General features: G+C 45.8%; 1 protein-coding gene across 8 annotated transcripts in view; it reads right to left on the reverse strand.

Moving 5' to 3' along the window:
* Positions 1 to 5,166: 5,166 nt before the first annotated feature.
* The window catches only part of LOC149339478 (uncharacterized), a 156,815-nt gene continuing 136,604 nt past the window's right edge, over positions 5,167 to 25,377 (reverse strand). For 7 of the 8 annotated variants that reach the window (XM_089548261.1, XM_089548265.1, XM_089548258.1 and 4 more), the window contains 13 exons: positions 21,976 to 22,071; positions 18,048 to 18,329; positions 16,425 to 16,529; positions 16,147 to 16,256; positions 15,092 to 15,335; positions 14,893 to 15,008; positions 14,426 to 14,543; positions 13,910 to 14,069; positions 12,062 to 12,198; positions 10,998 to 11,128; positions 9,040 to 9,346; positions 8,739 to 8,921; positions 5,167 to 5,829 (listed from right to left, as the gene is read on the reverse strand). In XM_089548261.1, the coding sequence (XP_089404387.1) occupies positions 5,737 to 5,829; positions 8,739 to 8,921; positions 9,040 to 9,346; positions 10,998 to 11,128; positions 12,062 to 12,198; positions 13,910 to 14,069; positions 14,426 to 14,543; positions 14,893 to 15,008; positions 15,092 to 15,335; positions 16,147 to 16,256; positions 16,425 to 16,529; positions 18,048 to 18,329; positions 21,976 to 22,071 (2,082 nt within the window). In that variant the 3' untranslated portion in view covers positions 5,167 to 5,736. The remainder of the gene's footprint in view (positions 5,830 to 8,738; positions 8,922 to 9,039; positions 9,347 to 10,997; positions 11,129 to 12,061; positions 12,199 to 13,909; positions 14,070 to 14,425; positions 14,544 to 14,892; positions 15,009 to 15,091; positions 15,336 to 16,146; positions 16,257 to 16,424; positions 16,530 to 18,047; positions 18,330 to 21,975; positions 22,072 to 25,377) is intronic. The other variant, XM_089548264.1, reaches the window with a different exon arrangement.

A 25,377-nucleotide genomic window follows, 5' to 3' on the forward strand; every position in this document is an offset into this window, starting at 1 on the left:
CGGCGGAATAAGCGGCTGTAGCTGCGACAAGTCAAGTGGTATGACGTCACAGCTACACCTCCGGCGAGCCTCCAGTTGAAGGGACCCTGCCCACCCCATGGTCGCAAGCACTCTCTACCTCACTTTGAGCGAGCCTCCTCTCCTTCCATTCCCTCCTCGAAATTTTTCTCTCCCGCTCCTCGTCGAGTAGGCTCGGCAAGGCAAAATCACCCCTTCGTTCTCCGATGTAAGCCGGAGGCGTGGTGTCTGTGGAGTGCGTCACAGGGCTACGTCATGGCCCCGCCTTCAATAGAATTCTTTTCTTGGTTTTTGCTGCTGGGTCTGTTCGAGGGGAGGGGGGGGGGCGCTGCGGGCGCGCACACTGAACGATCGAGAGGCGCGATCGGCTCGACCACCTAGACTTGTTAGCGAGCGCATCCTTTCATACATCTGTTTGTCATTCCCAGTTAGCGAGCCACCTTTTCATTTTTTTTAGGCCTCCCCACCGCTTCACGAGCGGAGGGGCGTAAGTCGGTTCTGTTCGAAACACACGGCGAAGTGCGGGCCCGGCAACCGCCCGTTTGCGTTTCTTCATGTGTGTTTGTGTTCTGTGTGTTTTGTGTCTTTTCTCCGCTCCGAAGCCCATGTCGTTCATTGGAGTCAAGGCGTACGCAAGATGCATGAAGGATAAGCGGTGTCTGTGCGGAGCGGTCAAGTGGGCGAGCGAGGGAAAGGCTCTGCTGCACTACTAATTAAAACCTTGTTTTGGGGGGCTTGCATAGAAGAAAAAAAAACTGAGAAGGGAGCGCGCACGCAGAGCGTCTCGTGACGTGATCACGGCGGGGGGGCGAACCAACTCCCTCAGTTTTACTATCTTTTTACTTTTTATGGCTAGGGTTCAAGGCTGTCGCCGCACGCTCCCTCCGCAGTTTTTTTTTTTTGTTCCTTCATGCGGGTTTGTAGGCATGAGCCAGAACAGAAGGCGCTGCGGAAAGCGTTGTGCAGACGACGCGACGCCAAGGCTACGCCCAACCTTCTCCCGTCAGTCAGAACGATGCACCAATGGAGTGCCTTTAGCGAAAGTAACCCCCCATGACGTCAACGGGGTTCAGAGTAGTGGGGCGGGCCGTTTTTGTTGAAGGAAAGAACGAGCGGGCTTTGATTTGAATTTTCGCAGCTTTTCGGGGCGCGCATGGCTCTAGTATTTTGCAGAGGTTATCTTCGATGCCTCATCTATGCAGTGGGCTTGTTTTTCAAAAATGTCCGGACCCTGGGCAGTGGCCCTTTAAGAGGTGAAATCTGCAGGCCTGATTTGACCTTCTTTGCATGCCAGAAGCGGAGCTTTTCGCTCCAAAAAAATAGAAAAAGTGCCGTAGTGGAGAGCTCCGGAATAATTTTGAACACCTGAGGATCTTTAACTTGCACTAACATCGCACAGCACACGGGCAACTTATGCGTTTCACCTCTGCCGGAACGCGGCCTGGTTCGAACCCAAACCGAAAATTGATTTTGAAGAAACTGTCTCACTATATGTGAAATGGAAGCATAATAATTAGTGGTTCTGAGGAAAGGAAATGGCACTGTTAATTGTTTCACTTCTAGGTTACTTCAAACGCAAAGTGCGGGAAAGGAGGATTGAAAGAAAGAAGTTGGGTAGTCGAGGGCTCCAGAATGATTTCGACCACCTGGGGGTCCTACTGACATTGCACAGCACAGCCAGTGAATTATATAGTCGGAAGCAAAAGTTACCTGGGATGAGAGTGCTGAGTAAAATCATTCAGGGACGCTCTTAAAACTGCCAAGACTTGACAGACACAGGAGAGCTTCAGGCCTAGGTGTTTTTAAAGTTCAATGGTCAAGTCACGCCTTCGTGTCGCCTTCATGTCCGTTACCTGTTCAGTGGTTTCGAAAATACATGAAGTCGTGACATACCTACATAGATTTCCATTCCTTCTTTCCTCAGAGGAAAAGCGGAGGTATTTGAGAAACAGATCTGAAAGAATTAAAAAGTTAGTTTCCTTTCTACAATTGTTTAAGTTCAGCTGTTTATGCACCGCACAGCCTGTTGTAGAGATGTCTACATATTGATACAACCAGTTCTGTAAGATTGCTGTTTACTTTAGCGGTACTGCTTTCCTACTATGAAAGGTGTCACAGGACTTGAACAAGAAGTACGATTTTAATGTAGTAAAACTCGCAGCCTCATACAATACAAGGATTGTGACATAGGTTACTGATAACACGCAAAAGCACTGCCGTAACCTCGTTCAAATTAAAAGAAAAAAAAAAGACATGAAATGATAAAGCAGACTGGCAACCTATATCCAGAGCTGTCTCAGGTGGCACCGAATCTTCCCTTCAAGATCCACTGTTCACAAATGCTAACCTTTATGCACTTGCCTGTTGTGCATTGCCACTGCATAGCCTAATTCTTGCTGCACTCTGGTCCTTTATGTGCCAATTATTGGATCCAGCTTCTCTGCCAGTTCACAAAACAATATTTGTCTTCAAAGAAAGTGTGTCCTGGGTGGAGGTGGGGGAGCAATCTCCTCTTCTGTCTTATACACTACCCAGTCAAAAATGACCATTGCAATGTCCAAAAACATGAATGGCACCAGTTGGAAGCATATCAAACCAATAAAATTATCAGTTTCAACTGTCTTTTCCCGAGTTCGTTGTTTTCTTCACTAAGCAGCTGCCTATTCCTCTGATGCCACTTTTCCAGAAACTGGTAGACCATTATGTACGGATGTCACCTTTTGGTGTTCGCTGTTAGCTTATAGCACAGAGGCCCCGACCTCTGCAGCATTTCATTGTTTACAAGGGCTAGCTGCGGACTCTACATAAACAGTATAAACATTTTACTGGTAGCAGCCGTGCACCCTACGTGGCATAGCTTTTTCACTGGGTATTTTATGGCAACTAACCAGCCAATTATTACGTGTCCGACAGTTAACTGAGGGTCGAGATGAGCAGAGTTGATTGAACCTTGAAAAACAACACCAGACTGTAGTGCTTCCAACATGCTAGGATTAAACATAGTTTTCTTCTACTTCAGTAAAAAGAAAAACATTAAACGTGAAAAAATGCCGCGTAGTAACACATCTATGAACTGTTACTGCAGTGGTCTAAGAGAGTTGTATACTTCTCTTGTTGAGGTATGTTGAGACCTTGGAAATTAGACAAACATTAGCATTCTGTCAATTCACTTGACTGTTAAAGCACAATAAAAAGAAATGTTGACAACAAGAATGCATAAATCTTAGCTGCAGGCTGCCAACTCCATTTGCATGAAGCTCTCCATTACCTTCTCTTTAAATCTTGCCTGCAATTAGTGTGTACAACCGGTACAATTTGATGTTAGTAGCTTCCCAAAGGTGTCAAGGTAACACTGAGAGCTGACCTATGCTATTTAGAAGCAAAGGTTCACGTGGCACAGCCAAGTAGAACAGACCTACCTCTTTAGGCTCAAATATCTGCAATTGACCCACCATTTGTCATTCCCTGTAAGTGGCTTTTCAAAAACCACCAGACACTTTTTTCCTCCTCGGCATCACTTTAACCTCCATCCTCTTTTTACCGAGGGCAGCAGAGCTCTGTTCTGCACTCTATTTTAGTTTTGTAGATGTGCTTGGCGAGTCTGTAAATCTCAATTTAATGTCCTTTTCAGGGACTGCGCAAATACTGCTTCCCTCCCCTTATGCCAGAAACTCAAAATCCCGACACGGCACAACCTACACAAAAACCCATAACACAGAAGCCAACCATATTTACTTGCGAAATTTGTGCATTTTTTTTCGAAACTTAAGTAAGGCTTCAAAAAGTGGGCGCGCGAATTACGTGGAGGTTTTACGATCACATTCTAAAAAAACTTTACAAAGGTCATAACATGCAGTATATACGATATATTACAAGTTGACCCCGCAACTAGCACCCCTCGCTGGCGAAAAGAAAATTGGCTCCAAATATAAATTGATGCAGCCCCGCCCCCCCCCCCAACCCCCCACTAGCCCGACTCACGTTATGTAGTTCCTCCTGTGACAGAGTGATGGTGAGTGCGCAGCTCAAAGCAATAAACACGGAACGATACAAGCTCCAAGTCAGCAGTCAGAGCCAAATGGAGAAACAAGGCGATAAAACAGCGCCCTTGCATGCGGTCTGGCTGATTAGCGGCAAACAGAACAGGCAAATGTTCGGTAGTGTCGGATTCTGGCACGACGCACACTCTGGGGGTTTCCGGAAGTTTGATCTCGTGGCCATTCATATGGGAAAGTGACTGCCAGCATACGCAAGCCGGTAAACAGAGCGCATTTTACTTTTTTTTATCAGAACCATTTTACAAACGAATTACATCACTCTCACCTTTCGCAGCCGCACCTATCTTCTCAAGCTTGCCCTGCACGCATTCACATGCATGCTGGTGCGCTTGCACAGCAGGGAGTGCAAAATATATGAGTAAAAGTTTTTTTTTAACAATCCCGGGCAACAAATTAGGGTTGCGTAAATTATGTGAATAAATAAGGTATTTAATGGCACTGAGTACCCGAGGCCTTAGTTCTTAAATTTAATTTGCCTTAAGCAACAAGCAAAAATCTAATGGCGTTAAACTCTGAGCTTATGTTCTTGTCAAAACTGTGCTGGTGATTCCTGGTAACTGTGACGCAATGAAGAAATGCATGGAGGCAAACCTTTCAATTTAAGTTTGCGACCTTTTACAATCTCTAATGCAAAGCACATAAGGAAGAATATTAAGAGAAGATGCACACTGCTAAGACATGAGCAAGGCCTTATACGTATTTTTAATACGTACAAAGATAACTTATGCCACACATAGGTGCCTGTAATTCATAACGAGTGAGTCAAGTGCTAATGATCATAAATATAAAGCTCAAATTTCAGGTCACCCATGTCTGTGATGGTTAAGGGCCCTTAATACTTGACCATAGTCCATCTGGAACTAACCCTGCAAGTGCTAATGGTTTTAAGCAGTTAATGCCGTTAACCTTGCCCACGTGACATAGGTTCACATTGAATTTGTACACACGCTCAAAGACTATATAAAGCCTGACACAGAGGTCAGGCAAGCACCAATAAGTTATGAAAGCTGTCTGCTCTGAAACTCAATGTTATGACACACCCCAGCAGCACAAGAAAGAATACGACACCGAAAAGGAAGATGCAAAACCGTGTTGTACATTCAAGCATAGCTCGTTTTATAAACATATATTGCACTACAGATTTCTTGACCGCTCTTCTATACACAATGCATGTCAAGTAGGTTCAAATTACAACAATAAAGACAATAATGTCGCAGCACGTTACACTGTCAATGGGACCGTCGTGATTCGGTAAGAGATGGGTGCAGGTCACTATTTATAAAATTTACATGGGCACTATAAGAAAACAAAAAAGGGGAGTAAGAGAGAAAAAAAAAATAACAAGATGGCTGGTAATTCCTCATAGACATCATTGCCAGTGGTGTACATGCATTTCATTAAGCATCAACATAATTGTAAATACAGGACAGCCTATGCATTCAACCATAGCAATAACAATAACAAAAAAGAAGACTGTACATAAAATGTGAACATATACAATGTTCAATGCCCACAGGAATGGCAACGAACAGCCATGCAGAGACTAAACACACATACACACACACAAAAAAACAAAAAACAGAGCTGTCTGCACCTCTAGTAAAAAGTTTTTTGCAGTGTAAATAAGTGAAAACTGTCTCTGTAAATTGAGTCCGCACAATTAGTTCATCCACTTTCGACAGTTTGCAGCACCGCAGAGGCATGGGATCTTGTGCTGATCATCTTCAACGTCGAACTTGTAATCATAGGTCAACTGGAAAAGTAAGGATAACTCATCAGCATCCCGTAATATTTGGAATGTCAGTTTATTCACTTGCCCCCATAACGCAGTAAAATGCACACAGCTGAACCTCAATACATCGAACACAAATGTATCAAATCGTTTGCTATATCAAACTATATCTAAATCTTCCTTAAGAATGCTTTCAATTTTTACTGTATCTACTAAACGCAGTTTGACATAGAACGGAAAACTGAACTCGCCAGAACCAAGCTATGTCCACTCCAATCTCAAGTGACAGGCTTCACTGCACTACTCAGATAATTGGTGCTGGTGCAACAAATGTCTGCACCTTTATCATGCACGTGACGGCAGAGCCGCGGAAGACTCAGCGGTGTGGGTGTTTGCACCCTTGCTGTATTCTTCGGTGCAGCTGTAAAGAGGAGGTAGAAGAGGAGGTGCTACCCAGAAATGGCAGCTTTCTGTCTGGCATACACACTTCCCCCGCGACACCGCAGTCATGTGGAGAAGCTACTCCAGTTGGTGCTTAGAATGGAGGAAGGAAGAATTAGTTCCTTCCTTCCTCCACGGTGCTTGATATGCCGCAGCTATGGGCAAGTGGTGCTGTAAGTGGTGTTCACAGCTCTTGTCTTTCACAGTCTCTGGAATCGCCCTGAATGACAGCTGGCGATATGATTAAAAAAACAAACTAAAAATTCGGCAAAGCTTTCTCACAACTTTATAATCAGTGGGTAAGTGTCCTCTAAGCTGCCCTCACTTTACTCAATAAACTGCGCCGCTTCATTTGCTTTCTTGGTGATAGTTTATATAACGAATTTTGGCTAGTACACCAAACAGTTTTAAGAATCTCGATTTGCTCGGTACAACGAGGATTGACTGTGTCAGGCAAAGGCAAACAGTGTTTTTTTTTTTTAACTTGTTAAAATGTAATGCAGCACACCATCAGACAAAATTAGGGGTGCGCAAATATTCGAAATTTCAAATACGAATCGAATATGTTTGATATTCGATTCGATATTTGATGCGCTGCCGTGGTGGCTCAGTGGTTATGGTGCTCGGCTGCTGACCCGAAAGACGTGGGTTCGATCCCGGCCACGGCGGTTGAAATTTATTTGGAGGATAAATTCTGGAGGCCCATGTACTGTGCGATGTCAGTGCACGTTAAAGAAACCCAGGTGGTCAAAATTTCCAGAGCCCTTCACTACGGCGTCTCTCATAGCCTGAGTCGCTTTGGGACGTTAAACCCCATAAACCAAACCAACCATTCGATTCGTATTCGAGAAATTAATATTCAAGAATTTACGAATATTAGAAAATTCAGGAATACTCGCCAACGACCATATACGCTGCCAACTTTCATAAATTCAACCGTGGAAAAATTCTGATATCTGGGCAAATTATCTGGCGATCGAGTTTGAAGTTTCAGGAAAACAACAAAAAGGTCCTGTTCCCTTCCTTCTCCACCGTTTACCGTGTGGACCGATCACATTCCGACGACGCTGTTTTCTGCAAATGGGCTTTCCCCCATATCACAAATGTTGTGAACATGATGGTAGGCGACCCGTTTTGAACAATCTCAATGCGAAAGTGAGCTTTTTTTTTTTTTTTTCAACCCTTCTGTAATGTGTTACATACTTAATGCTCACACCCATGGCATCCATCCTGTCACCTTCATAACTCTTAGAGCGTGATGTCAGCCATCTTGTTTTGGTCAACAACAATATGCGGGAAAGCTTGCGAAATTTCAAGTGAGGCTCCTGAAGGGGCAGTCAAGGTGTCACAATAGGGCAACTGATCTTGTAAAAATCCTGCCGACTGAATAGCGCATTGTAACCTGTGTACCTCTTAAGTGGGCGCAACGACAGGCGTGACAATGTTCGGAGGGCCCCTGTCGCTAGGCCAAAATATAGCCTGGACATGTAGTTTCGCTTTCCGAGTTTAGCCAATCGCCCGCGGCAACTGCAGCTGTTGGCTCGCGCATTCGCCAATGGTCCAATCCCAGCTTCGTGTCGCTTTCGGACATTGACTGGCGGTTCCGTGGTCCTTTCTTTTTCCTTTTTTGAGCAGTCCCATCATTCCGACGCCAATGTACATTCCCCCTTTGCTTGCATTCGCATTCTTCCAGTACACCGAAACTGGGCGCTTGTCATGGGCTTACAGGTGTTTGCGTGATGGAACTGCCTTGTAAAGGTTTTACCGCATATTTGCATTTTCGGCAGCATATTTTTCTTTTTTCGCGGGACGCGGACCATTATATAGCTTGACCTTCGGATAACCCGGACATTTCTTCCGGACCCTTGAATTCCAAATTAATGAGGTTTTACTAGCCATCACGCTATTTTTTGTTGCCAGTCTTGTCAATTTATGGAGTGCGTTTTGCATGACCACATTTCATGTTGGATGCTGTTATGCTGTCTGATCAAGTAGTATACATTTCTGTGCACATAATGTTTGTTTATATGGTGCTCAGGCAGTCTAGTTTTGTTTGATTCAGTTGCAAAGACCATACAATATACTGAAAAAAAGGGGGGGGGGGGGGGTAACAATGTCTCTTGTTTATTACTTTCTGAAAATTTCTTTGTACCTAATATATATTCAATTTTCAATTCGATATTCAAAGCCATTTTTTCTTCATATTTGTATTCGATTCTTAATAAAAAATTTCAATATTCGCACACACATAGAGAAAAGAGTTATTTCAGCAAGTACTCAAACATAAGCAAAGGCTATTATGCTCTAACAACACAGCAAACATGCTTTAATTTTTTTTTTGTAGCTGAGATAGGGCATCAAAAGTGCATAGGTAGAATGTTCTGCTGAATGGACCTCACTGCACAAAGTCCCCACAAAACGAGACACACAAGTGCGTGCTGGTACTGCGGACCTTCTCCACAGCACTCGGTTCCGTCAGTGAAACTCACCTCCTCCCCTCGAGTGATGCGGCGGTTGGCAATGATCAGGATTTTGTTCTCACGGTCGATCTGCACGACCTCAGCAACGCAGTTGGGATTGCACGAGTGGTTCATGTAGCGCGCGAGGCCACCACACAGTGTCGCATCGATCACACGATTTTCCTCGAGACGAAACATGTACACGCCACGATTCTGCGAGAGAGAGAGTGAGAGAAGGCAAGAGTGCTCTTGGGTGAATGCTGGAGGAGGGCGAAAGAGAGAGCAGCTGCTGCCTAACAACGGCAACAGAGAAACGGCTTGAAACGCTCACCTGTGCCTCGTAGATGGCCTCGTTGCGCTCAGCAATCTCGTTGCGGATGAGCTGCCCAATGTACTCAATGACCATGGTGTGGCGCTCGATGTCACGGGCGGCGTACAGGCCCAGGCCCTGGATGTGTGAGCGTGCCAGGTACACGTTGTTGCGCCACTCGGTCTTCATGCGCCGGTACTGGGACGACTTGGAGTGCACAAAGTGCTTGGTGTAAGGGGAGCTGGTGTCCAGGCAGCTGCCACCACCGCCACCGCCCAGGGTCTGCAGCGACAGCTTGAGCGTGTTGCTCGAGTGCAGCGTGTGAGGCCTGTGCAACGGGGAAGGCAGGGGGCATCTTCTTGTCAAGCGTGGTCCACTCGTGACTCAGCCTGCCTAATTTTGGGAAGTATAACTGCCGAACAAGGTGCAAAGGCATTGTTATTGCTCGTGGTCTTGAGTGTATGGACTGGGAATGTATCGGCGAGATTCTACTGCGTTGAAGTAGTTCCGCGTTTTGAGACAACTGAAAATTCACTACACCAAGGTTCGACTACACTTGTACTCGTACCTAGAGCCCAAGATTTTCTTAGCACATTTATAATTACAAGAATTACAATGGCCTACACTGAAGACCATATTTGAGAAAGTGCACATTACAATTCATTCGCTCATTCCTTCTACATGTACCGTATTTACTCGCATAATAGGCGCACCCCTAGTTTGGTCGCGAAAAATCAGATTTTTTTATTTCCGCGCATAATAGGCGCACCCCGAACTTGGCACTGTGACCAATACTGTATTTATACACGATTGCAAGCCGACGCCTCACCGCCCCCCGCCCCCCAGTCTTTATTTTAACAAAGTTTTTGCTGAACTGACTACTAGTCCTCACTAGTGCTGCTGCCGTCGCAGCTGCTGCGGACCCACAGCACGTACAGCGACATCGCGTAGAACAGCCGCACACAATTTTCAGGGATGCTCACTTTAAACATCTGTTTGGAAAGCTTTATCTCCAGCCGGAAACGTTCCCTGCTTAGGCCCGCGAAAACCTCGGCGCCTGGAGTCGCGTACGAAAATTTAGGCACGCCACATTCGCAACTGCCGCACTTCTCGGCCACGTTGAATTTCCGACCTGCCACACGCTTGCTGTGTTCGAGAGCAAACTCCCAGCCGTGTATCTATTAAGGTGTTTGCCCGTCGAGCTAAAACAGCAACGCTCGGCGGCAAAGCCACAAACCACGATAAACTAACGCACTACCGCAGATCCCGGCACTTGACAACAACAACAAAAAAAAAAAAGTGGAGCTGGTGATGCTGATGGCGATATAGATAGCGAAAGCTCGTGGCGGAGGAAAACGTTGATGATGATGATAAGCGTGACCTCGGGCGCCCTCCGTGGGCGGCGTCTGGAAGCTCCTGTGCGCTGTGTGGCCTCCGCGATCAAGCGCCCGTTGCGCGCAGCCGGAGCTGGTCGCGGAGGCCTCTGCGCATGCATTTCGAAGGCTATTCCCGCGTGGGTCGTGGAAAGTTTCGGTGCGGCCCCTACACAGATTTTTTAAAATATTTTCTTCGGGAAAACGGGGTGCGGCCCGTACTCAGGTGCGTTTATGCGGTATGTTCAATTTTGCGAGTCGAAAAATTCCTGGAAATTTTACCCCGCGTAATAGGCGCACCCCCAAACTTTGAACCAGATTTTCTGGAAAAAAAGTGCGCCTATTATGCGAGTAAATACGGTATTTCTTCTCTAAACCTTCCTGTACCACTGCATTTTTTACTTTATTTTTTTGCAGTTCTCAGCAGTTCTCACCAGTCTTTTTGAAGAATTTTCAATCTGGGAACACGAAGCACCAGTGTTTATAGGCTGCGGATGTTTTCCAAAAAGAAAACAAACCAAGGAAATTTCAAGAAGAAATGGAAACTGCAACCACTACCCAGTCTAGCTGCCCTAAATTCGATCAACGGGTAACACAGCTGCCCACCTCTTGAAATGTGTGCGCAGCTTTGGCTCTGACCGAGCACAACCAGTGGGGTTGATGGCCAGGGGAAGCTCCAGCAGCGGCGAGCGCCCGTACTTAAAGTTGTAATCACTCAGTGTGTCCACCCCGGGAAGCTGGAGAAAGAAAGAAGTAATGAAATGGACACACTAAGTCACACGACTGTCCCAGCACAGCACAGAGCACAACCACAAACCAAAAGGCTGGGGAGATTCAGTGCTCATGCAATTCATGTTTTTAAAGAATGTGAGAGATTAAAGGTGCAATGAGGAATCTGAACTTTTCTTTTTGCCGCGGGAACTCGATCTACACGTTCCGAGCTTTCTTAGAAACTGCGATTTACTGCCCTGTGTGGCCGATTTCCCCAATTAAATCGAATTAACAGCCGGCTCCCGCCTTTTTTTTTTAATTCTGCCTCGTACGGTGGGCGGAGTCGACCAACGCGTGGAGCGCCTTTCACCCAGTCCCATGGCGGCTTGCTGCTCTGCCATCGGCGGAGTAATACGTAGTAGTCCGTAGTAGCAAATAGTCTGCGCGTATTTTTATTTCTTCGGGCTTATTTTGCGGCTATATTATCTGCGAATGAAACTATTTATTCATGGAAACCTAAAAAACAAAATAAAGCGAAAGCAAAGCCTCCACGGGACTGGGTGAAAGGCGCTCCACGCGTTGGTAGACTCCGCCCACCGTACGAGGGAGAATTAAAAAAAGAAAGGCGGGAGCCGGACGTTAATTTGTTTTAATTGGGGAAATCGGCCACATAGGGCAATAAGTCACTGTTTCTAAGAATGCTAGGAACGTGTGGATCGAGTTCCCGCGGCAAAAAGACATGTTCAGAATCCTCTTCAGTGCACCTTTAATGACTAATCTCTGAAAAGTGGCATTCACAGATAAAGGTGCCACTGATTTTGCCAGTCAGGCATCCAATTCGTTCTCTGTTTTTTAATTTCATCCATCTTTGAAAATACCTGCCTCAGTCAACTCCCACCTTCAAAAGCCTTCACTACGGGAAAGCCACCGGGCCTGCAAGCACAAGGGAGTAGGCTTACCGATTCAGTGATCCTCACGATCGCGGGTTCAGTCAGCCCAAAGAGATCTTCTCCTGTGATGAAGTTGGAGAAGACCTTGATGGCCTGCGCTTCCCTGCGGAAGTTCTGGATGGGCTGGATGACTTTCTGCCACACACCTGCAAAAAACAGCAGTACGAAATTCAGATAAGCTTCCAAAACACAACAAACAAGTAAAAACCAAAGTTGATATACAAGACAAACTGCATCTGAAAGGGACACTGCAGACAGATTAAAGTTGGTCTGTATCCCCAGATTATGGCATTGTAATGACAAAGGAGGAGCTATGACAGTTTTTCGGGTGTGGATACCAAAGGCTATGCTACACAGCCATTCACTTCAAAACAGTGATCATGGATTCCTTTTTAATATACTAGATGTTACAAATCTGATTCAAGCGATAGGAAAATTTTTAAACGCAATTTTCTCAGCAGGAGTGCATCTACTCGTGCAATTTGAGCACTTTTTTTCTTTAAATTAAGGCTCCAAAAAGGGGGTTCGCAAATTACCTGAAAAATGGGAAGCACAACATCAGTTGCTCTGACTGCGAAAGAGCTAACATATCTAGACCACACGTGGAACTAGGTTAGGTACTTCTGAAGGTGCTTGAATGTGACAGCGTTGTTTTCAAGATAGTGTACCATGTGTGCTGCCATTCAGCTTTTCTTCTCAGTTATGTATTTACTCGCATAATAGCGCACCCCCGTTGCGAGAAATCAGATTTTTTTATTTCTGCGCATAATAGGTACACCCTGAACTTGGAACACTGTGATCAATACTGTATTTACATGATTGCAAGCCGACGCGCCTATTATGCGAGTAAATACGGTAACTATCTTGCCCAGCAATATTCATGTTCTTTTTGGTTGCTACCTTTTTCACTTTTCCTTTCTTTTTAAAAAATTTTTTCATGAGGTGAGTTTATATTCTGTGTTCAAACAATAAAGATTTAGTTGCAAATAGCGCTCATGTCGTGTCTTGTTTTTTCCTTTTGTCCTCATTTTTCGCGCTACCTTCATCACGAAAACTGGGGCGCTATCTCTGTGGTGGGGAAAATGACACAAGTGAGACAAATTCACCGCCAACACTGCTTATGTGTTCGACTAAAGAGCGTTAGCTGCAGTAGCTTAAAGTGTTTACATCGGTCTGCAAACATGTGGAGAAGACCAAATCCAAACATCAGCGGATGTTTCCTTTCCGAAAACATCCCTTCTAACACACGACATCTACATCATGGAATTTGCACTACTATTGCGATTTGCAGCCACCTTCGCTATATCCGTATATTTCCTCGTTTATCAGTTAATAAATTATATAAACGTGTGCATCACAGCACGACAAATCGTTTGACGCCATCTGGAACCCCCTGTGACAAATGGCTCAGCAGTAATGGCCGCCTGAAGGTCCTCGGAATGCACGGTTTGGGGACGAAAAGGTCGTCGTTGCGAATCCCATACATTACATTATTTGGGCTTGATCTGAGTTAGTAAATTTACCCTCAGGAACATGCCAAGCCATTTGACACTATTTGGAACATTCTCCGTCAAACAGGTATCCCCCAAATTTTATGCAAATGGTGGTCCCGAGGAGGGGGGGGTTCCACTTCGATGGCCGCTATACTGACACATATATAACGGATCGAAAGAGTAGGTATCAAATGAGGCGCTATGCACCCGCTGTTGCTATGTGACATACTCCGGTCACGCGGCTACTATTTCCATTAATTTGACCTTCATTGCAGACAGATGCATCCTTGACAAGCATAAGTAGTAAGAGCTAATAATGCTCTTAAAAAATGCATGCAGTGTGGCATGCAGGTGGTGGACTCACCCTTGGGTGTGTTGTGGGTGAGCACCTTTTCTTGGCCATTGTAGGACACCTTTATCCGGAACTGGGGCTGGCCATCCACGTCATGAATGCTGCATGTGTAGCGACTGCGGGCGCCCAGCTTGTGCATGCTCCAGTAGATGCGCACCACCTTGTACCCGACCTGGTGATGGTGAAAGGTGGAACACCGTCACGCTCAACGCCCGTGAGTGCATGCGTGTGCAAGACGCATCATTTCCAAAGCCACATTTTTGGAGTGTAATGCAGAATTCCACCAAGCGTCATCTTACAGACAGAAAGTGAGCAAAAGAAAAAAAAAAGGAGAGAATTCAATCACTAGTCAATGCCAACCAAGCTGTTCTGTCAATGAACAAGTTTCATTGTATTCCCCCACTCCCAACCCAACTCCACGCAGAAGGCAAAAAGGATTTCTGTTCCTGAAAGCTGCAACACTGGACCGCACTGTGCATTCCCGGTGAAGACAAGATGATAGACCAGGCACAAAAATTCGTCACTTACTGGGTAGATGCAGTTTTGTGTGTGGAAGTTCTGCAGTTGATGAGGCAACAACTGCCCAATGCTTAGGAAGATCAGACTGCCGACACGCAAAAGATTCTGCTCCCCCTTGTGAATCATGCTGGAAAAGAAAAAGAGAAAAAGATGAAAGATATGAAAAACCTTTTGCAAATCCAACAACCAGAGTCAACAATGCACAGTCTGGGTGTGCGTGTGTGTAGTGATTATTACTATGCAACTACGAAGGGATAGAGTCCAGTAAGGCAGAGTGAGAGCTGCTAAACCATTTGCAACATCTAGCAGTGTACAAAATGCCCACACAAGAAAGGTATGGTCTAAATGCATGGATACATTTCTTGTCTTTTCTGCTGCCATCAAATCAAATCGGCTTATTTCGCACACATGCAAAAGTTACTGTGGGTGCCCCATGCTACTATCCCTGTCATACAGTGGAAACAGTGAGGGCTTACCTTGCGACTTGTTTATGCTCGTCACGGTTTATGTATACCCGCCGGAAAACAGCCATGGACTCGAGGACGTTCTCGAGGTTCGGAACACGAGGTGTGTGCTGAGGACACAGGATGCTCTGCAAAACAACATCAAGCCGCGCTGCGTGTTAGCAACAGCGGCACTCCGCTGCACCCAGGGAAGGGCGAGAGGAGGACAGACCTTGTCCTTGAAGAAGGAGCAGCCGTCCTTGCTGGCGCAGGGGAAGTGGTAGGCGGCGGTGCAGCGGAGGCGGAAGCAGTGCAGCGAGGCGCCCGTGCGGTGGCACCGGCTGCAGGTGAGCAGCAGCGCGCGGCGGCAGGCCGAGGCCACATTCATCAGGGCCCCGTTGCACGTCTCGTACACTTCCTGGGACCACAGGGCACAGTTCAGGTGCACCCACAGGTCCACGTCCAGGTTCAGCAGCCTAGAGAGAGAAAGAAGAACGATCCTCTGACAAACACGATACGAATGACAAGTGCTTATTGTCAGAACACTCAACGATGCCACCTAAAATACAATATAAATACACGCAGGCGCAGAACACACACGTAAGAGTCTCATCTGGCGAAAAAAAAAAAAGGGCTGAGGCTTAACTTGGTTAAGCCTGGAGAATGCGAAGCATCATCGTGTCGCGTAATTTGGAGGCGCACAACCACAGCAACGGCGCGAGGTGGGCCCCCGTTTTCCACTGCCGTGACGTCATCGTGTCACGTGGTGTGACGTCATGTATCACGTGATTTGGAGGCGCACAACCACAGCGACATCGCGAGGTGGGCCCCCGTTTTCCACTGCCGTGACGTCATCGTGTCACATGGTGTGACGTCATGTATCACGTGATTTGGAGGCGCACAACCACAGCGACGGCGCGAGGTGGGGCCCCGTTTCTCCACTGCCGTGACGTCATCGTGTCACGTGGTGTGACGTCATGTATCACGTGATTTGGAGGCACACAACCACAGAGACGGCGCGAGGTGGGGCCCCGTTTCTCCACTGTCGTGACGCCATCGTGTCACGTGGTGTGACGTCATGTATCACGTGATTTGGAGGTGCACAACCACAGCGACGGCGCGAGGTGGGCCCCCGTTTCTCCACTGCCGTGACGTCATCGTGTCACGTGGTGTGACGTCATGTATCACGTGATTTGGAGGCGCATAACCACGGTGAAGGGCTGAAGTGGTAGCTAAAGTAGTATGCTTCACATAAAAAAAGAAAAAGAAAGATCACGGGAGCTTTACCTGGCAGCACCGTTGGTCTCGCCGTCCCCAATGTCGTGGCACAAGATGCACTGCCTTGTGTCTTCCACTGGCTTATCCGGCTTTACACATATATCCTGGGCATCCAACAGCTGCGGACAACACGAATCGGTGAGGGGAGCACAAAGACGAAAGCAAGTATGTATAGAAAATTTCACCAGGTAAACTATGCACTACCCCAACCGACTAGAGCGTTGCTATCAAGAATCTCCCAGGATGGATCGCTGAAAGCCCAACAATATGACAAACATGCTTCTTACCCGAGCAACTTCCTCTTCTGAGGGAGGTTCGTACTTTGTACTACCAACAAAGTCAACAGACCACAGCTTCCACCGAACATCTTTCCACTTCTTTGTCATGGGCTCCTATGGGAGTGGGAAAGAATAAAAGAAAAAAAGGGAGTTGTTAGCAGAAAAAGTTCTCACCCTGAGGCACAAACAAAACGAAATTGAGACATGGACAATGAACACATCGAATTCATGCAATGATTACTACACTAAAATGCAAATGCATTTTCCTCACAAAAGGTGAAGCCAACTACTATGACACCTCTTTCTTCCTTTCTTCTCTCACTGCCTCCTTTATCCCTTCTCTTACAGCGCAGTTCAGGTGTCCACAGAGATGGGAGACAGATACTAGACAGATATTGAGCCATTTCCTTTTCTCAAAAAACAATATTGAACCAAGGACCTTCAGGCCACAAAACCCACGTAGCTTCTTGGCAACTACGCTCGGTTTTGACGTTTCTAAACAAACATCGGTGCCGATGATGATACTAGCCCCAAAGCACTTTCGGTATCAATGGCGCGGCATTTGAAAAGGTTTGCACCGGTACAGATGAAGCATGTCCCGCAGCAACTGAAAAAGTGCTGACGCAGACAATACGTGTCATGCTGGTTTTGATAAAACAGCGCGGCAAGCGAAACATTCCACACACAGTGCTTGATAAGGGGCTGGTGCAGGTGACATGCCAGCTTTTGACGCTTCGATTCAAACAGGAAGTGTTCTGGGGCTAAATTGCAGTGTTGCCAGGACAAAAAATGTTCGACAAATGTATACTTAGTTTATGCATTGCCTTACGACTGTATGTATGCTAATGAGTAGGTGTGTCAATCGAAAGGGAGGAAAAAATATAAATGAAAGAACTAATGCTATAGCCTTCAAAGCATGTAAGCAGTCTGAAGTGCTCTCCATAATTTAAATGGTTGCAATTTTCAATACTAGAGGGCAGTAGGGTAGTTGCCTTTGAAACATGTTCTGTACCTTTAGTGCATGTTTTAACCCCAACAACAATCATTTTCGCAAAAAATTTGGCAATTATGGCACGTTTTTTGGGAATTAGGCATTTGAAGGGTTAAACTTTCCACCCGCACGTGGCTTCCATCATCTAAAAAAAAAAAAAATAGCCGGGAGGGGGCATTTAAGCTTCACCTTAGAGGTATGATGCAACAGCAATAGTGTATATACGTAGAATAGGCCATTTTCTTCTCGACATTCATAGATCCCTGGGAGTCCTTAACTACAGCTGGTGCAGTGGTGCAGAGGTTAAGTGATGCACCATTACCTCGCGATGACAGGCGCCGCCACCGGCGGGGTTTGTGCGATGTATGTTGCTCTTTTCGAGCGACGTCCCGCGACCAGTCATTAGTTTAACCTCCACCTGCCATGGCAGGCAGTTTGCTCACAATCCAGGGGGCAAGTCGAGATGACACCACAAGGTCACATGACCTAGGTGGCCCAACTACCTCCTAGGTTGCTTCTCTGGAGATGTTTCGAGGATTTTTCACTCACGGTCAACGATGCCAACGCCGATGCCGGATTTTCTACGACACCAGCTCGTTAACGCTATTGCGTTAAAACAGTGGGGGGATGGCAGGACTCACCTGTTCCTTGTGCAGCGAGTGCTGAGCGGCTGTCCTCTTCCGGTGCACAGAGCCCGCACTGGCCTGGCTGTCCTCTTCGTCAGCGAGCGACCGCTGCTCGGCAGCATCCTCGGTGTCGGCTCGTGCATCGTCCTGGTGAGGTGTGGCCGCCCTGCTGTTGTCTTCCTGCTTGATGCAGGGCTCTTCTTCCTCCTCTTCCATCTTGTTCAGTTGCTCCTTGCAACACTCACCCCGAAAACCACCGTGCTCGTCCTTGGCAGCGTGGCAGACCACGGCGGCTTCCTGATGCCAGAGAAGAAGCCGACCAAATTGTTCGCATTAAGCCTCTGAGCCCAGGTTATAGTTCCTGGGCACACATTATACTGGTACATAGTCATGCGTCAAACCTCCTTGCAAGGCAGTAGACTAGAGAATTTCAACCGCTGTAGGTATAGACGAAACTGGGTGTTGGTTATAACTAGAGACTGGATTACAGGCAAACGTTTATCTTTTTTTTTTTCTGTGCATCCTTGCTGTGCCCTCCTGAATTAATAAGCACAAATTCAGTATTAATAAACTGCAGATCACCATTAATCCATTCATAAATTCTACCTGCAAGGTTCGACTTTGGTCTTGCATTAAAAGAGAGATGGGAGTTTTCCAGGCACATACTAGTGTTTATGCTTTCATGCCTATTCAGCTGCCGAGGCTCCTCAGGCAGGAACATTCGGTTAATGAATGCAGACTAAGCATGCATGCCTCAGAGCATTTCAGCACAACCAACCAGTTGGCCAAAACACGTTGATTGATTGTACCCTCCATCATGCAGATAGATCTACGCACTATGCAACCCTTTTTAGGACTTTCGGATGTCACCATTCAGTACTGCTTATGCTTTCCAAACACCACTAAATAGCCCCAGAAATTTTTAACACAAAAGATCAGCAGCTTTGGCGACATTAACAGTGCGCACATTTGCCCTTATGGTTCATGAAGATAAGAGTCTTAAGTTATAACATACACAGTTGAGGAACTGTGCCTCTGTTTGTGCTTCTTGTTTTTTTTTTTTGCCTTTTTAAACAGATTCCTGCTTTTATTTTTTGGCAAGATAAACCAAATGCTGGGCATCGACGCAAGACATACAACTCTGTTCTACAGGCTGTCTATACAAGTCTCAACTACCTACAGCCTCGAGAAGTTGTTTTTTCCTGAGGAGTATTAGCAGGTCGAGATCGAATGGATTTCATCTTCATGCAAGGAACAATGGGAGCATCTAAAGGGAGACGTTATTTTGCGTCATGCGTCAAAAAGCACTGATACTTCTTGACAACTGTTGGTAATTTTCTTTAACGTTCTTCACACAGGAAAACACACCAGTATCAAGAAGTTCCTCTATAATGCAGTTCCAGCTTTGCAACATGAAAGAATAACAGGCATGCTGCTATCCTTTTTATTTTTCTGCGGTCCCATGAAAGATCAACAGCAGAGTTCTACTCTGTAATACACTATGGCGCCCTGGTATGTGCTATGAGCCTTGAAGTGCAGTGTACAGCTTGGTCACGCTAACAATTATTCTGTTCGGTAATGAGTGGATGTCACTGCTCAGCATGCCAACCATTTCCACAGTCAACTTAGCTGCCTTTTTTTTTTCATTTGTCTGCTTGAAAGCTGACTGACGTAACCACAAAAACACGCCTGTGTCCACTCATGAGCTACCTACTGCCAGAGCACTAGTCCTGATAAGAAGCTTGACACAGAATCCTTAATTAGATTTTACACCACATGATGAACTTAACAGCCCTATTTAGTAACAGTGTCCTATATTAGGACATTACTTCCTCCTTTATTAAGAAAAGCCCCAGTGGCAAACACATAGCCAAGCCACTACGTACAAAAAGTTCAGTGATGTGATTCAGACATAGCGGTCTCACCCCCACCTGGCACTGAGTCATTTTGACATGTAACACAACCAACCTAGGAAAAGGAACATTTTCCCATTGTTTACACAGAAGGGACCAGAAACAAGCTCTTTGGACTGTTGTACACACGTCCAGAACATTCATGTTGCCAATACTTCATGTTCAAGCTACAGTTCAGCGCTCATTAAGCCAAATGACAAAGTGCTCTAGTTTGACAGTCGATAGTCCACAGCTCAAGTAGAGAAAACATTAAGCTCATTATTCCTAGTGTCAGCAGTCGCAAATATGGCTAAAAGTTATGGCAGTAAGTCGTCACAGATACTACAGGATAAACTGTGCGCTGCTCTCTTCCATTAGCATAATCTGGAACTGCTACACAAGAGTGTGAAATTAAAGGTGAGGAGAAAAAAAAGAGAGAGGCACAACACTTTGACCTCATTGCAATTGTACACAAATATAACACTGCAGTGCATCAGACAGCCCCTACACCTTTGCTGATGTTATAAAATGCATGCATGTTTGGGTGTGCATGCCCTGGCTTGATCTGCATGTGAATTTAATATGGAAATAGCACCACAGTCAGCATTCAGTAGGAGGCCAGCACCCAACGTCTGAACTGAAGCATGAAAGCTGGGCATTAGCCACACCTTTTTGTGCTCAAGTTTTGATTCAATTTTCAAAATTTTGCACGTTGGTAGCTATCGTTTCACCCAATGAGCAGCGATATTATTATTTTCTGATACCAAACTCATAATCCAGACAACGAGCTTGTATAATGACGTTGAGCAGAGACAATTAACAATAAGCAGCAGAGCTGCTTATTGCACTGAGGCAAACATAAAGACCACTTGAGACGTGCACGTGTGTTTAGTTAGATAACTAACAAGACCTGACAAATGCTTAAAAGGTATTAGATTCTATGTGAAAATCTGATATTTTCGCGTGCAACTAGTGAGCTATTCCCACGAACATGGCTGACTATGGACTTCAGTCGAACTTTGTCGCGATGTATGTCAGCGATACCTGAACAAAATCTTAGAAAAGTACTTGCTAAAAAATGCCAGCAGCCTAATTTTCAAGTGCTGAACTTCAGTTGTTGAATTATCAAAGCACTGCTATTGAGTTCAAACATCTTGACTCATGCTAGTTCTACCTAATGAACTTGTTTGAGCGTGGTCCGCAGTGAGAGTGATTAAATTTTACCAGGTGACTCTGCACAGATTTCACAAGCATCAGCAAGACTCACTAAAGGTGACACCAGAGTCACCATTTGATGGGCATGTTCTTATGCTGGGTGCCTCCTTAGGCTACTCCCTAAGAACCAACAGCTGAAGGCAATAAATGGTTTTAAAAAAAAAGGAGGTGAAAATGAACACTATATTTTTCAAAATAAAGCTAACTGCAGTGCACTTCGACTGCAAAAGTTTGCATTCCAAAAACACCAACCACATACAGTACTGCACAACGCAAGACAGGCAATGCATGCTTTCACCAACAGCTTGCAGTAGACTTGTGCAAGAAGAAAAAAAAAAGAAATAAGACTTCGAGCATTTTAGGCAGGCAACAGCTAAGATAGCATGATGAAGAAATGAGCAAAGCAAGCCAAAAGGATGAAATGGGGGGGGGGGGGGGGGGGAAGGGGAAGAAAAAATGGGGTGGGAAAGGGCAAATAAAGCATAAAGCCTCATTCCAGATGACTGAGACGATAATGCATCCATAAGCAGCCAATCCGCAAACCAAGATCAGCTCCATTGAAATCATTAAAAAACAATAACAATAAGGAAGAAAGGAAGGCAAGGGTGAAGAGGAGGTTTAACCATATCTCGCAGACAAAAATAACAAAGAAAAGAGGAAAGTGCTCGGGGTGGTAGTGGCCACAAAAGGCAAACACAGCGAGGGTGGTAAAAAAAAAAAGAAAAGGTAGAGAGAGGAAGGAGAAGGATACCACGCGAAGGCAATATTAATGATAAAAAAAAACTGCTTGTTGTTATTTTAAGTCTTGGGCTGTTATTGGCTGTTTTGAGTCTAACCTTTCGCTGGGAAGTTGCGGCCGCCGAAGGGGATCGGTGCGCAAGGGCGAACTGCATGTAGCAATTGCTGGAGCAAAAATAAACTGCCTCTTCGTCCTTTGGCAGGAAGAGCAGGGAAGCAGCCACGCAGCGGGACGAAAAAGGGGGGGAAACGGGGGAAAGAAACAGTGAGACCACAAGGGAAGAAAAAAAAATAAAAGACAAAGAACAGAAAGATGTGAAGAGACATGTGGCACACAAATATGACATGTGACAAGATGATGTATATGTATATATATGTATATACATACATACATACATACATACATATATGAACACAATCACGAGTGAGATGGAGGGAGAAAGAGAGAGAGAGAGAAAGGTAAGAGAAAGAAGAGGCATGGCAAACAATCGGCATCAATGTGGTGATGAGTGTGTGGCGAGCACGCTGCGACAAGATGAAAGGAAGGCTCCATTTTTTTTTCTTGAGAAACAAAAAGATACAAAAAGAAGACGTGCTCGGTGCAGAGACAATGGCAAGAGACGACACTGCTAATAGTAGTACTTCACAAAGAAAAAAAAAAAATAAAACAGAAAGAATGATGTAGAAAAGAGCGCAGCCATGTAGATAAGAGATCAGTACACAATTGCACAATTTAGTAGCCAACACGAAGTAGGTAACTGGCAGCAACAGATGTGCATGAGAAGTGTGCCATTTTGGTACAAAGAAGAATGAAAGAATGGGTGCAATGACATGTCAAGAAGTATACTACATAACAGCACAATTGCAGGCTTCAAGACTTGCACAACACAGTGACCATACAAATAAGAAGCACTGGCTAACTGGCTGGTCATTGCAGCATTCTGTGTCTTCACCCTTTTGCTTGCACATACTCCTTGTAATCAGAATTCAATTCCGTTTTGAAGCTGTCAGGTGTAATAGTGAGCTCAGGCTGGGCTCACACACACATTACAAGATATCTTATAAGAAAACAGGCAACCTAATGATGTCAATTTGTAGGCATGTGTGGATATTTGATAATTTCAAATATTCGGTCAAAGAGCAAAGTAGTCAGTATTCGATTCGAATGTTTGGTATTTGATATCTCAAAAGTATAGTATTCATCTCAAGCGAATAGCGTTTCTGAAACTCTTATAGCGGGTAGCTTCAGTTCAGCATACTTCCTCCGGTATGGCATCGTGGCGAGCGTACAACCACAGCCTCGACTCCGCACCACGTGCCTGTGCTCCCGCATGTATGCCGGATCCAGTCTACACAGACGCAAGCAGGTGGAAGCTTGGTGCCCAGATCTATATCTGCCAGGTGTCTGCGGCCACGTGCATCAGTAGAGATTTAGCATAGCGCGATCCACTTCTGCGTGCCACCAGTGTACATGCGCCCGATGGGGCAGGCATGCAAGTACCTGGCACCTTACGGCATCCTCAGGGCGACCTGTACATGCATAATGACTCCCCACTGAAGCGGATCCTAAATCTCTCCAACTAGAGGATGTGCGGCTCCCTTGTTGACTTCCGTTCCGCGGAATGAACGGACTGCAGCTGCTGCAGCCGCTCTTCTCCGTGTGAAATTCGCTCAATAGGCGCAATGGCATGAGCACGAAGAAGAGCTAGCCTCGGGACATGTGGAGATGGGTGCCCCTTTCCAATGCCTGAAGCGGGGTGGCACGGGGAGCTGGACGCGCGGGACTTACGCCTAGCAGGTCATGGACTCACTGCTTAGAAGCAAAAGCTGCACAGTGATGCAGTCTCAGTTAAAAAGCAGCAGCTGAAGGCCCCACATACAGGTCTCGCACCCCACAGATACGTCAGCACTGCATGTAGTAGATGGGCTCCACCTATTTCCAATGGCCATTTTTGCAGAAAGTCGACACAGCTTCAATGAGTGTGGCAAGGTTTCCATGCACTCAGTTTTTTTTTTTTTTTTCGTGCAATGGCCTAGTGTGTTAAAAAAATACAAAATTTTGAAATTGCCTATTGTACCGCTTAACCTTTTTTGTGTGCCAGAAGTATTTGAAATAATCACTTCATATTCGCTTCGAACCAAGAAACCATATTCACACATGCCTACCAATTTGTATACAGTCCAACCTGAGGATTAATTCAACCATCTATAGAAAAATTTCTTTTTACAAAACAATTTTTTTTTTTACTAACAGCCAATCAAAAGGCTCAGAATGCTCGCACAAATTTAATGAGACTACGCACTACTGGTCACAGCTGCTGCTCCAGCAAAGTATCAAATGATTAGAAAAAGATAGAAGTCTCTACAATCTTTGAACAGCTCAGAACTAAAGTGAAATGGTTACTTCCAGAATGCACAGAATCTAAGGCAGTTTTGCAAAGCAAAGCTATGCAAAACTGAGCTACTTTGAAAAGCACCATCCCATTGGTACAACAGCAGTTGAGCTGAACTGAACAGCAGTTAGCAGTGTTGCAAGGTAGCGCCAACTAGCGTTGACATTCAGTTCAATTCAGTTCAACTGATATTGGGGTCTCAGTTGAATGGATCTACTGACAAGATGACGCTAGACAGACTCGCTCCATCGGATTAGATGGTGGAATTTCCAACTGCCGCACATTCTCAAACTAATCATATGTTTCTGTCCAAACCTGGAACTTTGACTAATCACATGAGTGCAAGCATGCAAACACGCGATGCGGTATCACAAAAACAATATGCCTCTACTGGTGTGATCTTGAGCCGCAATGTGTGCAAAACAGAAAACTTGTACAGAAATTGCATTTAAATATAACCACTTGGAATTAATGTCAAAATAAAATATACCGAAGTGCAAGCCTATTTTTATCATAAATTGCCGACACATGTCGGGATTACATGATCTAGGAGCATGGGCGTCCGGAGGGGGGGGCAAGGGGGGGCGGCTGCACCCCCCTGGAAAATCACTCCCTCGAACCGTGAGTGATGGCCGCACGCCAGGGGCCGTGGTGGGCTCAGCCAAAAGGGTAAAAGCAGCTCCGCTTCCACGCTTTGGGTCACATCTGCGAAATGCCGCGTCCGGGCACGCGTCTTTATGCCGTTTTCAAACCACGCCATCGTTAGCTCTGTTGAAGGCCGACCTGTTGCAGACATACAGCGGCACCGGCGAGCATGTGTTTCAAGCCGTCTTGAAATGGGTGCCTGTTTCTTTGATCTCTAGACAGATAGCGACACGGAGGCAGACAGTGCACAGTGCATCTTGTTTTCGCCTTCGTTATGCCGGCCACCGATGAATTCTTCAGGAGGGAAAGACAAATCAGCCGTGTCCACCCCCGCTTTGTCGGGCTGCTCATGGGCAAGCGGGCGATCAATTGGCGCCGCCGCCGCTCGCTGTGCCTCCGATCCACGGGAGAGCGCAGTGCGGTAGAAGCGCCGCTATCAGAATCTTCGGCAAAGGAGATTAG

This window comes from Amblyomma mixtum, chromosome 6 (genome assembly GCF_055824585.1).
Source record: "Amblyomma mixtum isolate Tamu chromosome 6, ASM5582458v1, whole genome shotgun sequence".
NCBI classification, from domain to species: domain Eukaryota; kingdom Metazoa; phylum Arthropoda; class Arachnida; order Ixodida; family Ixodidae; genus Amblyomma; species Amblyomma mixtum.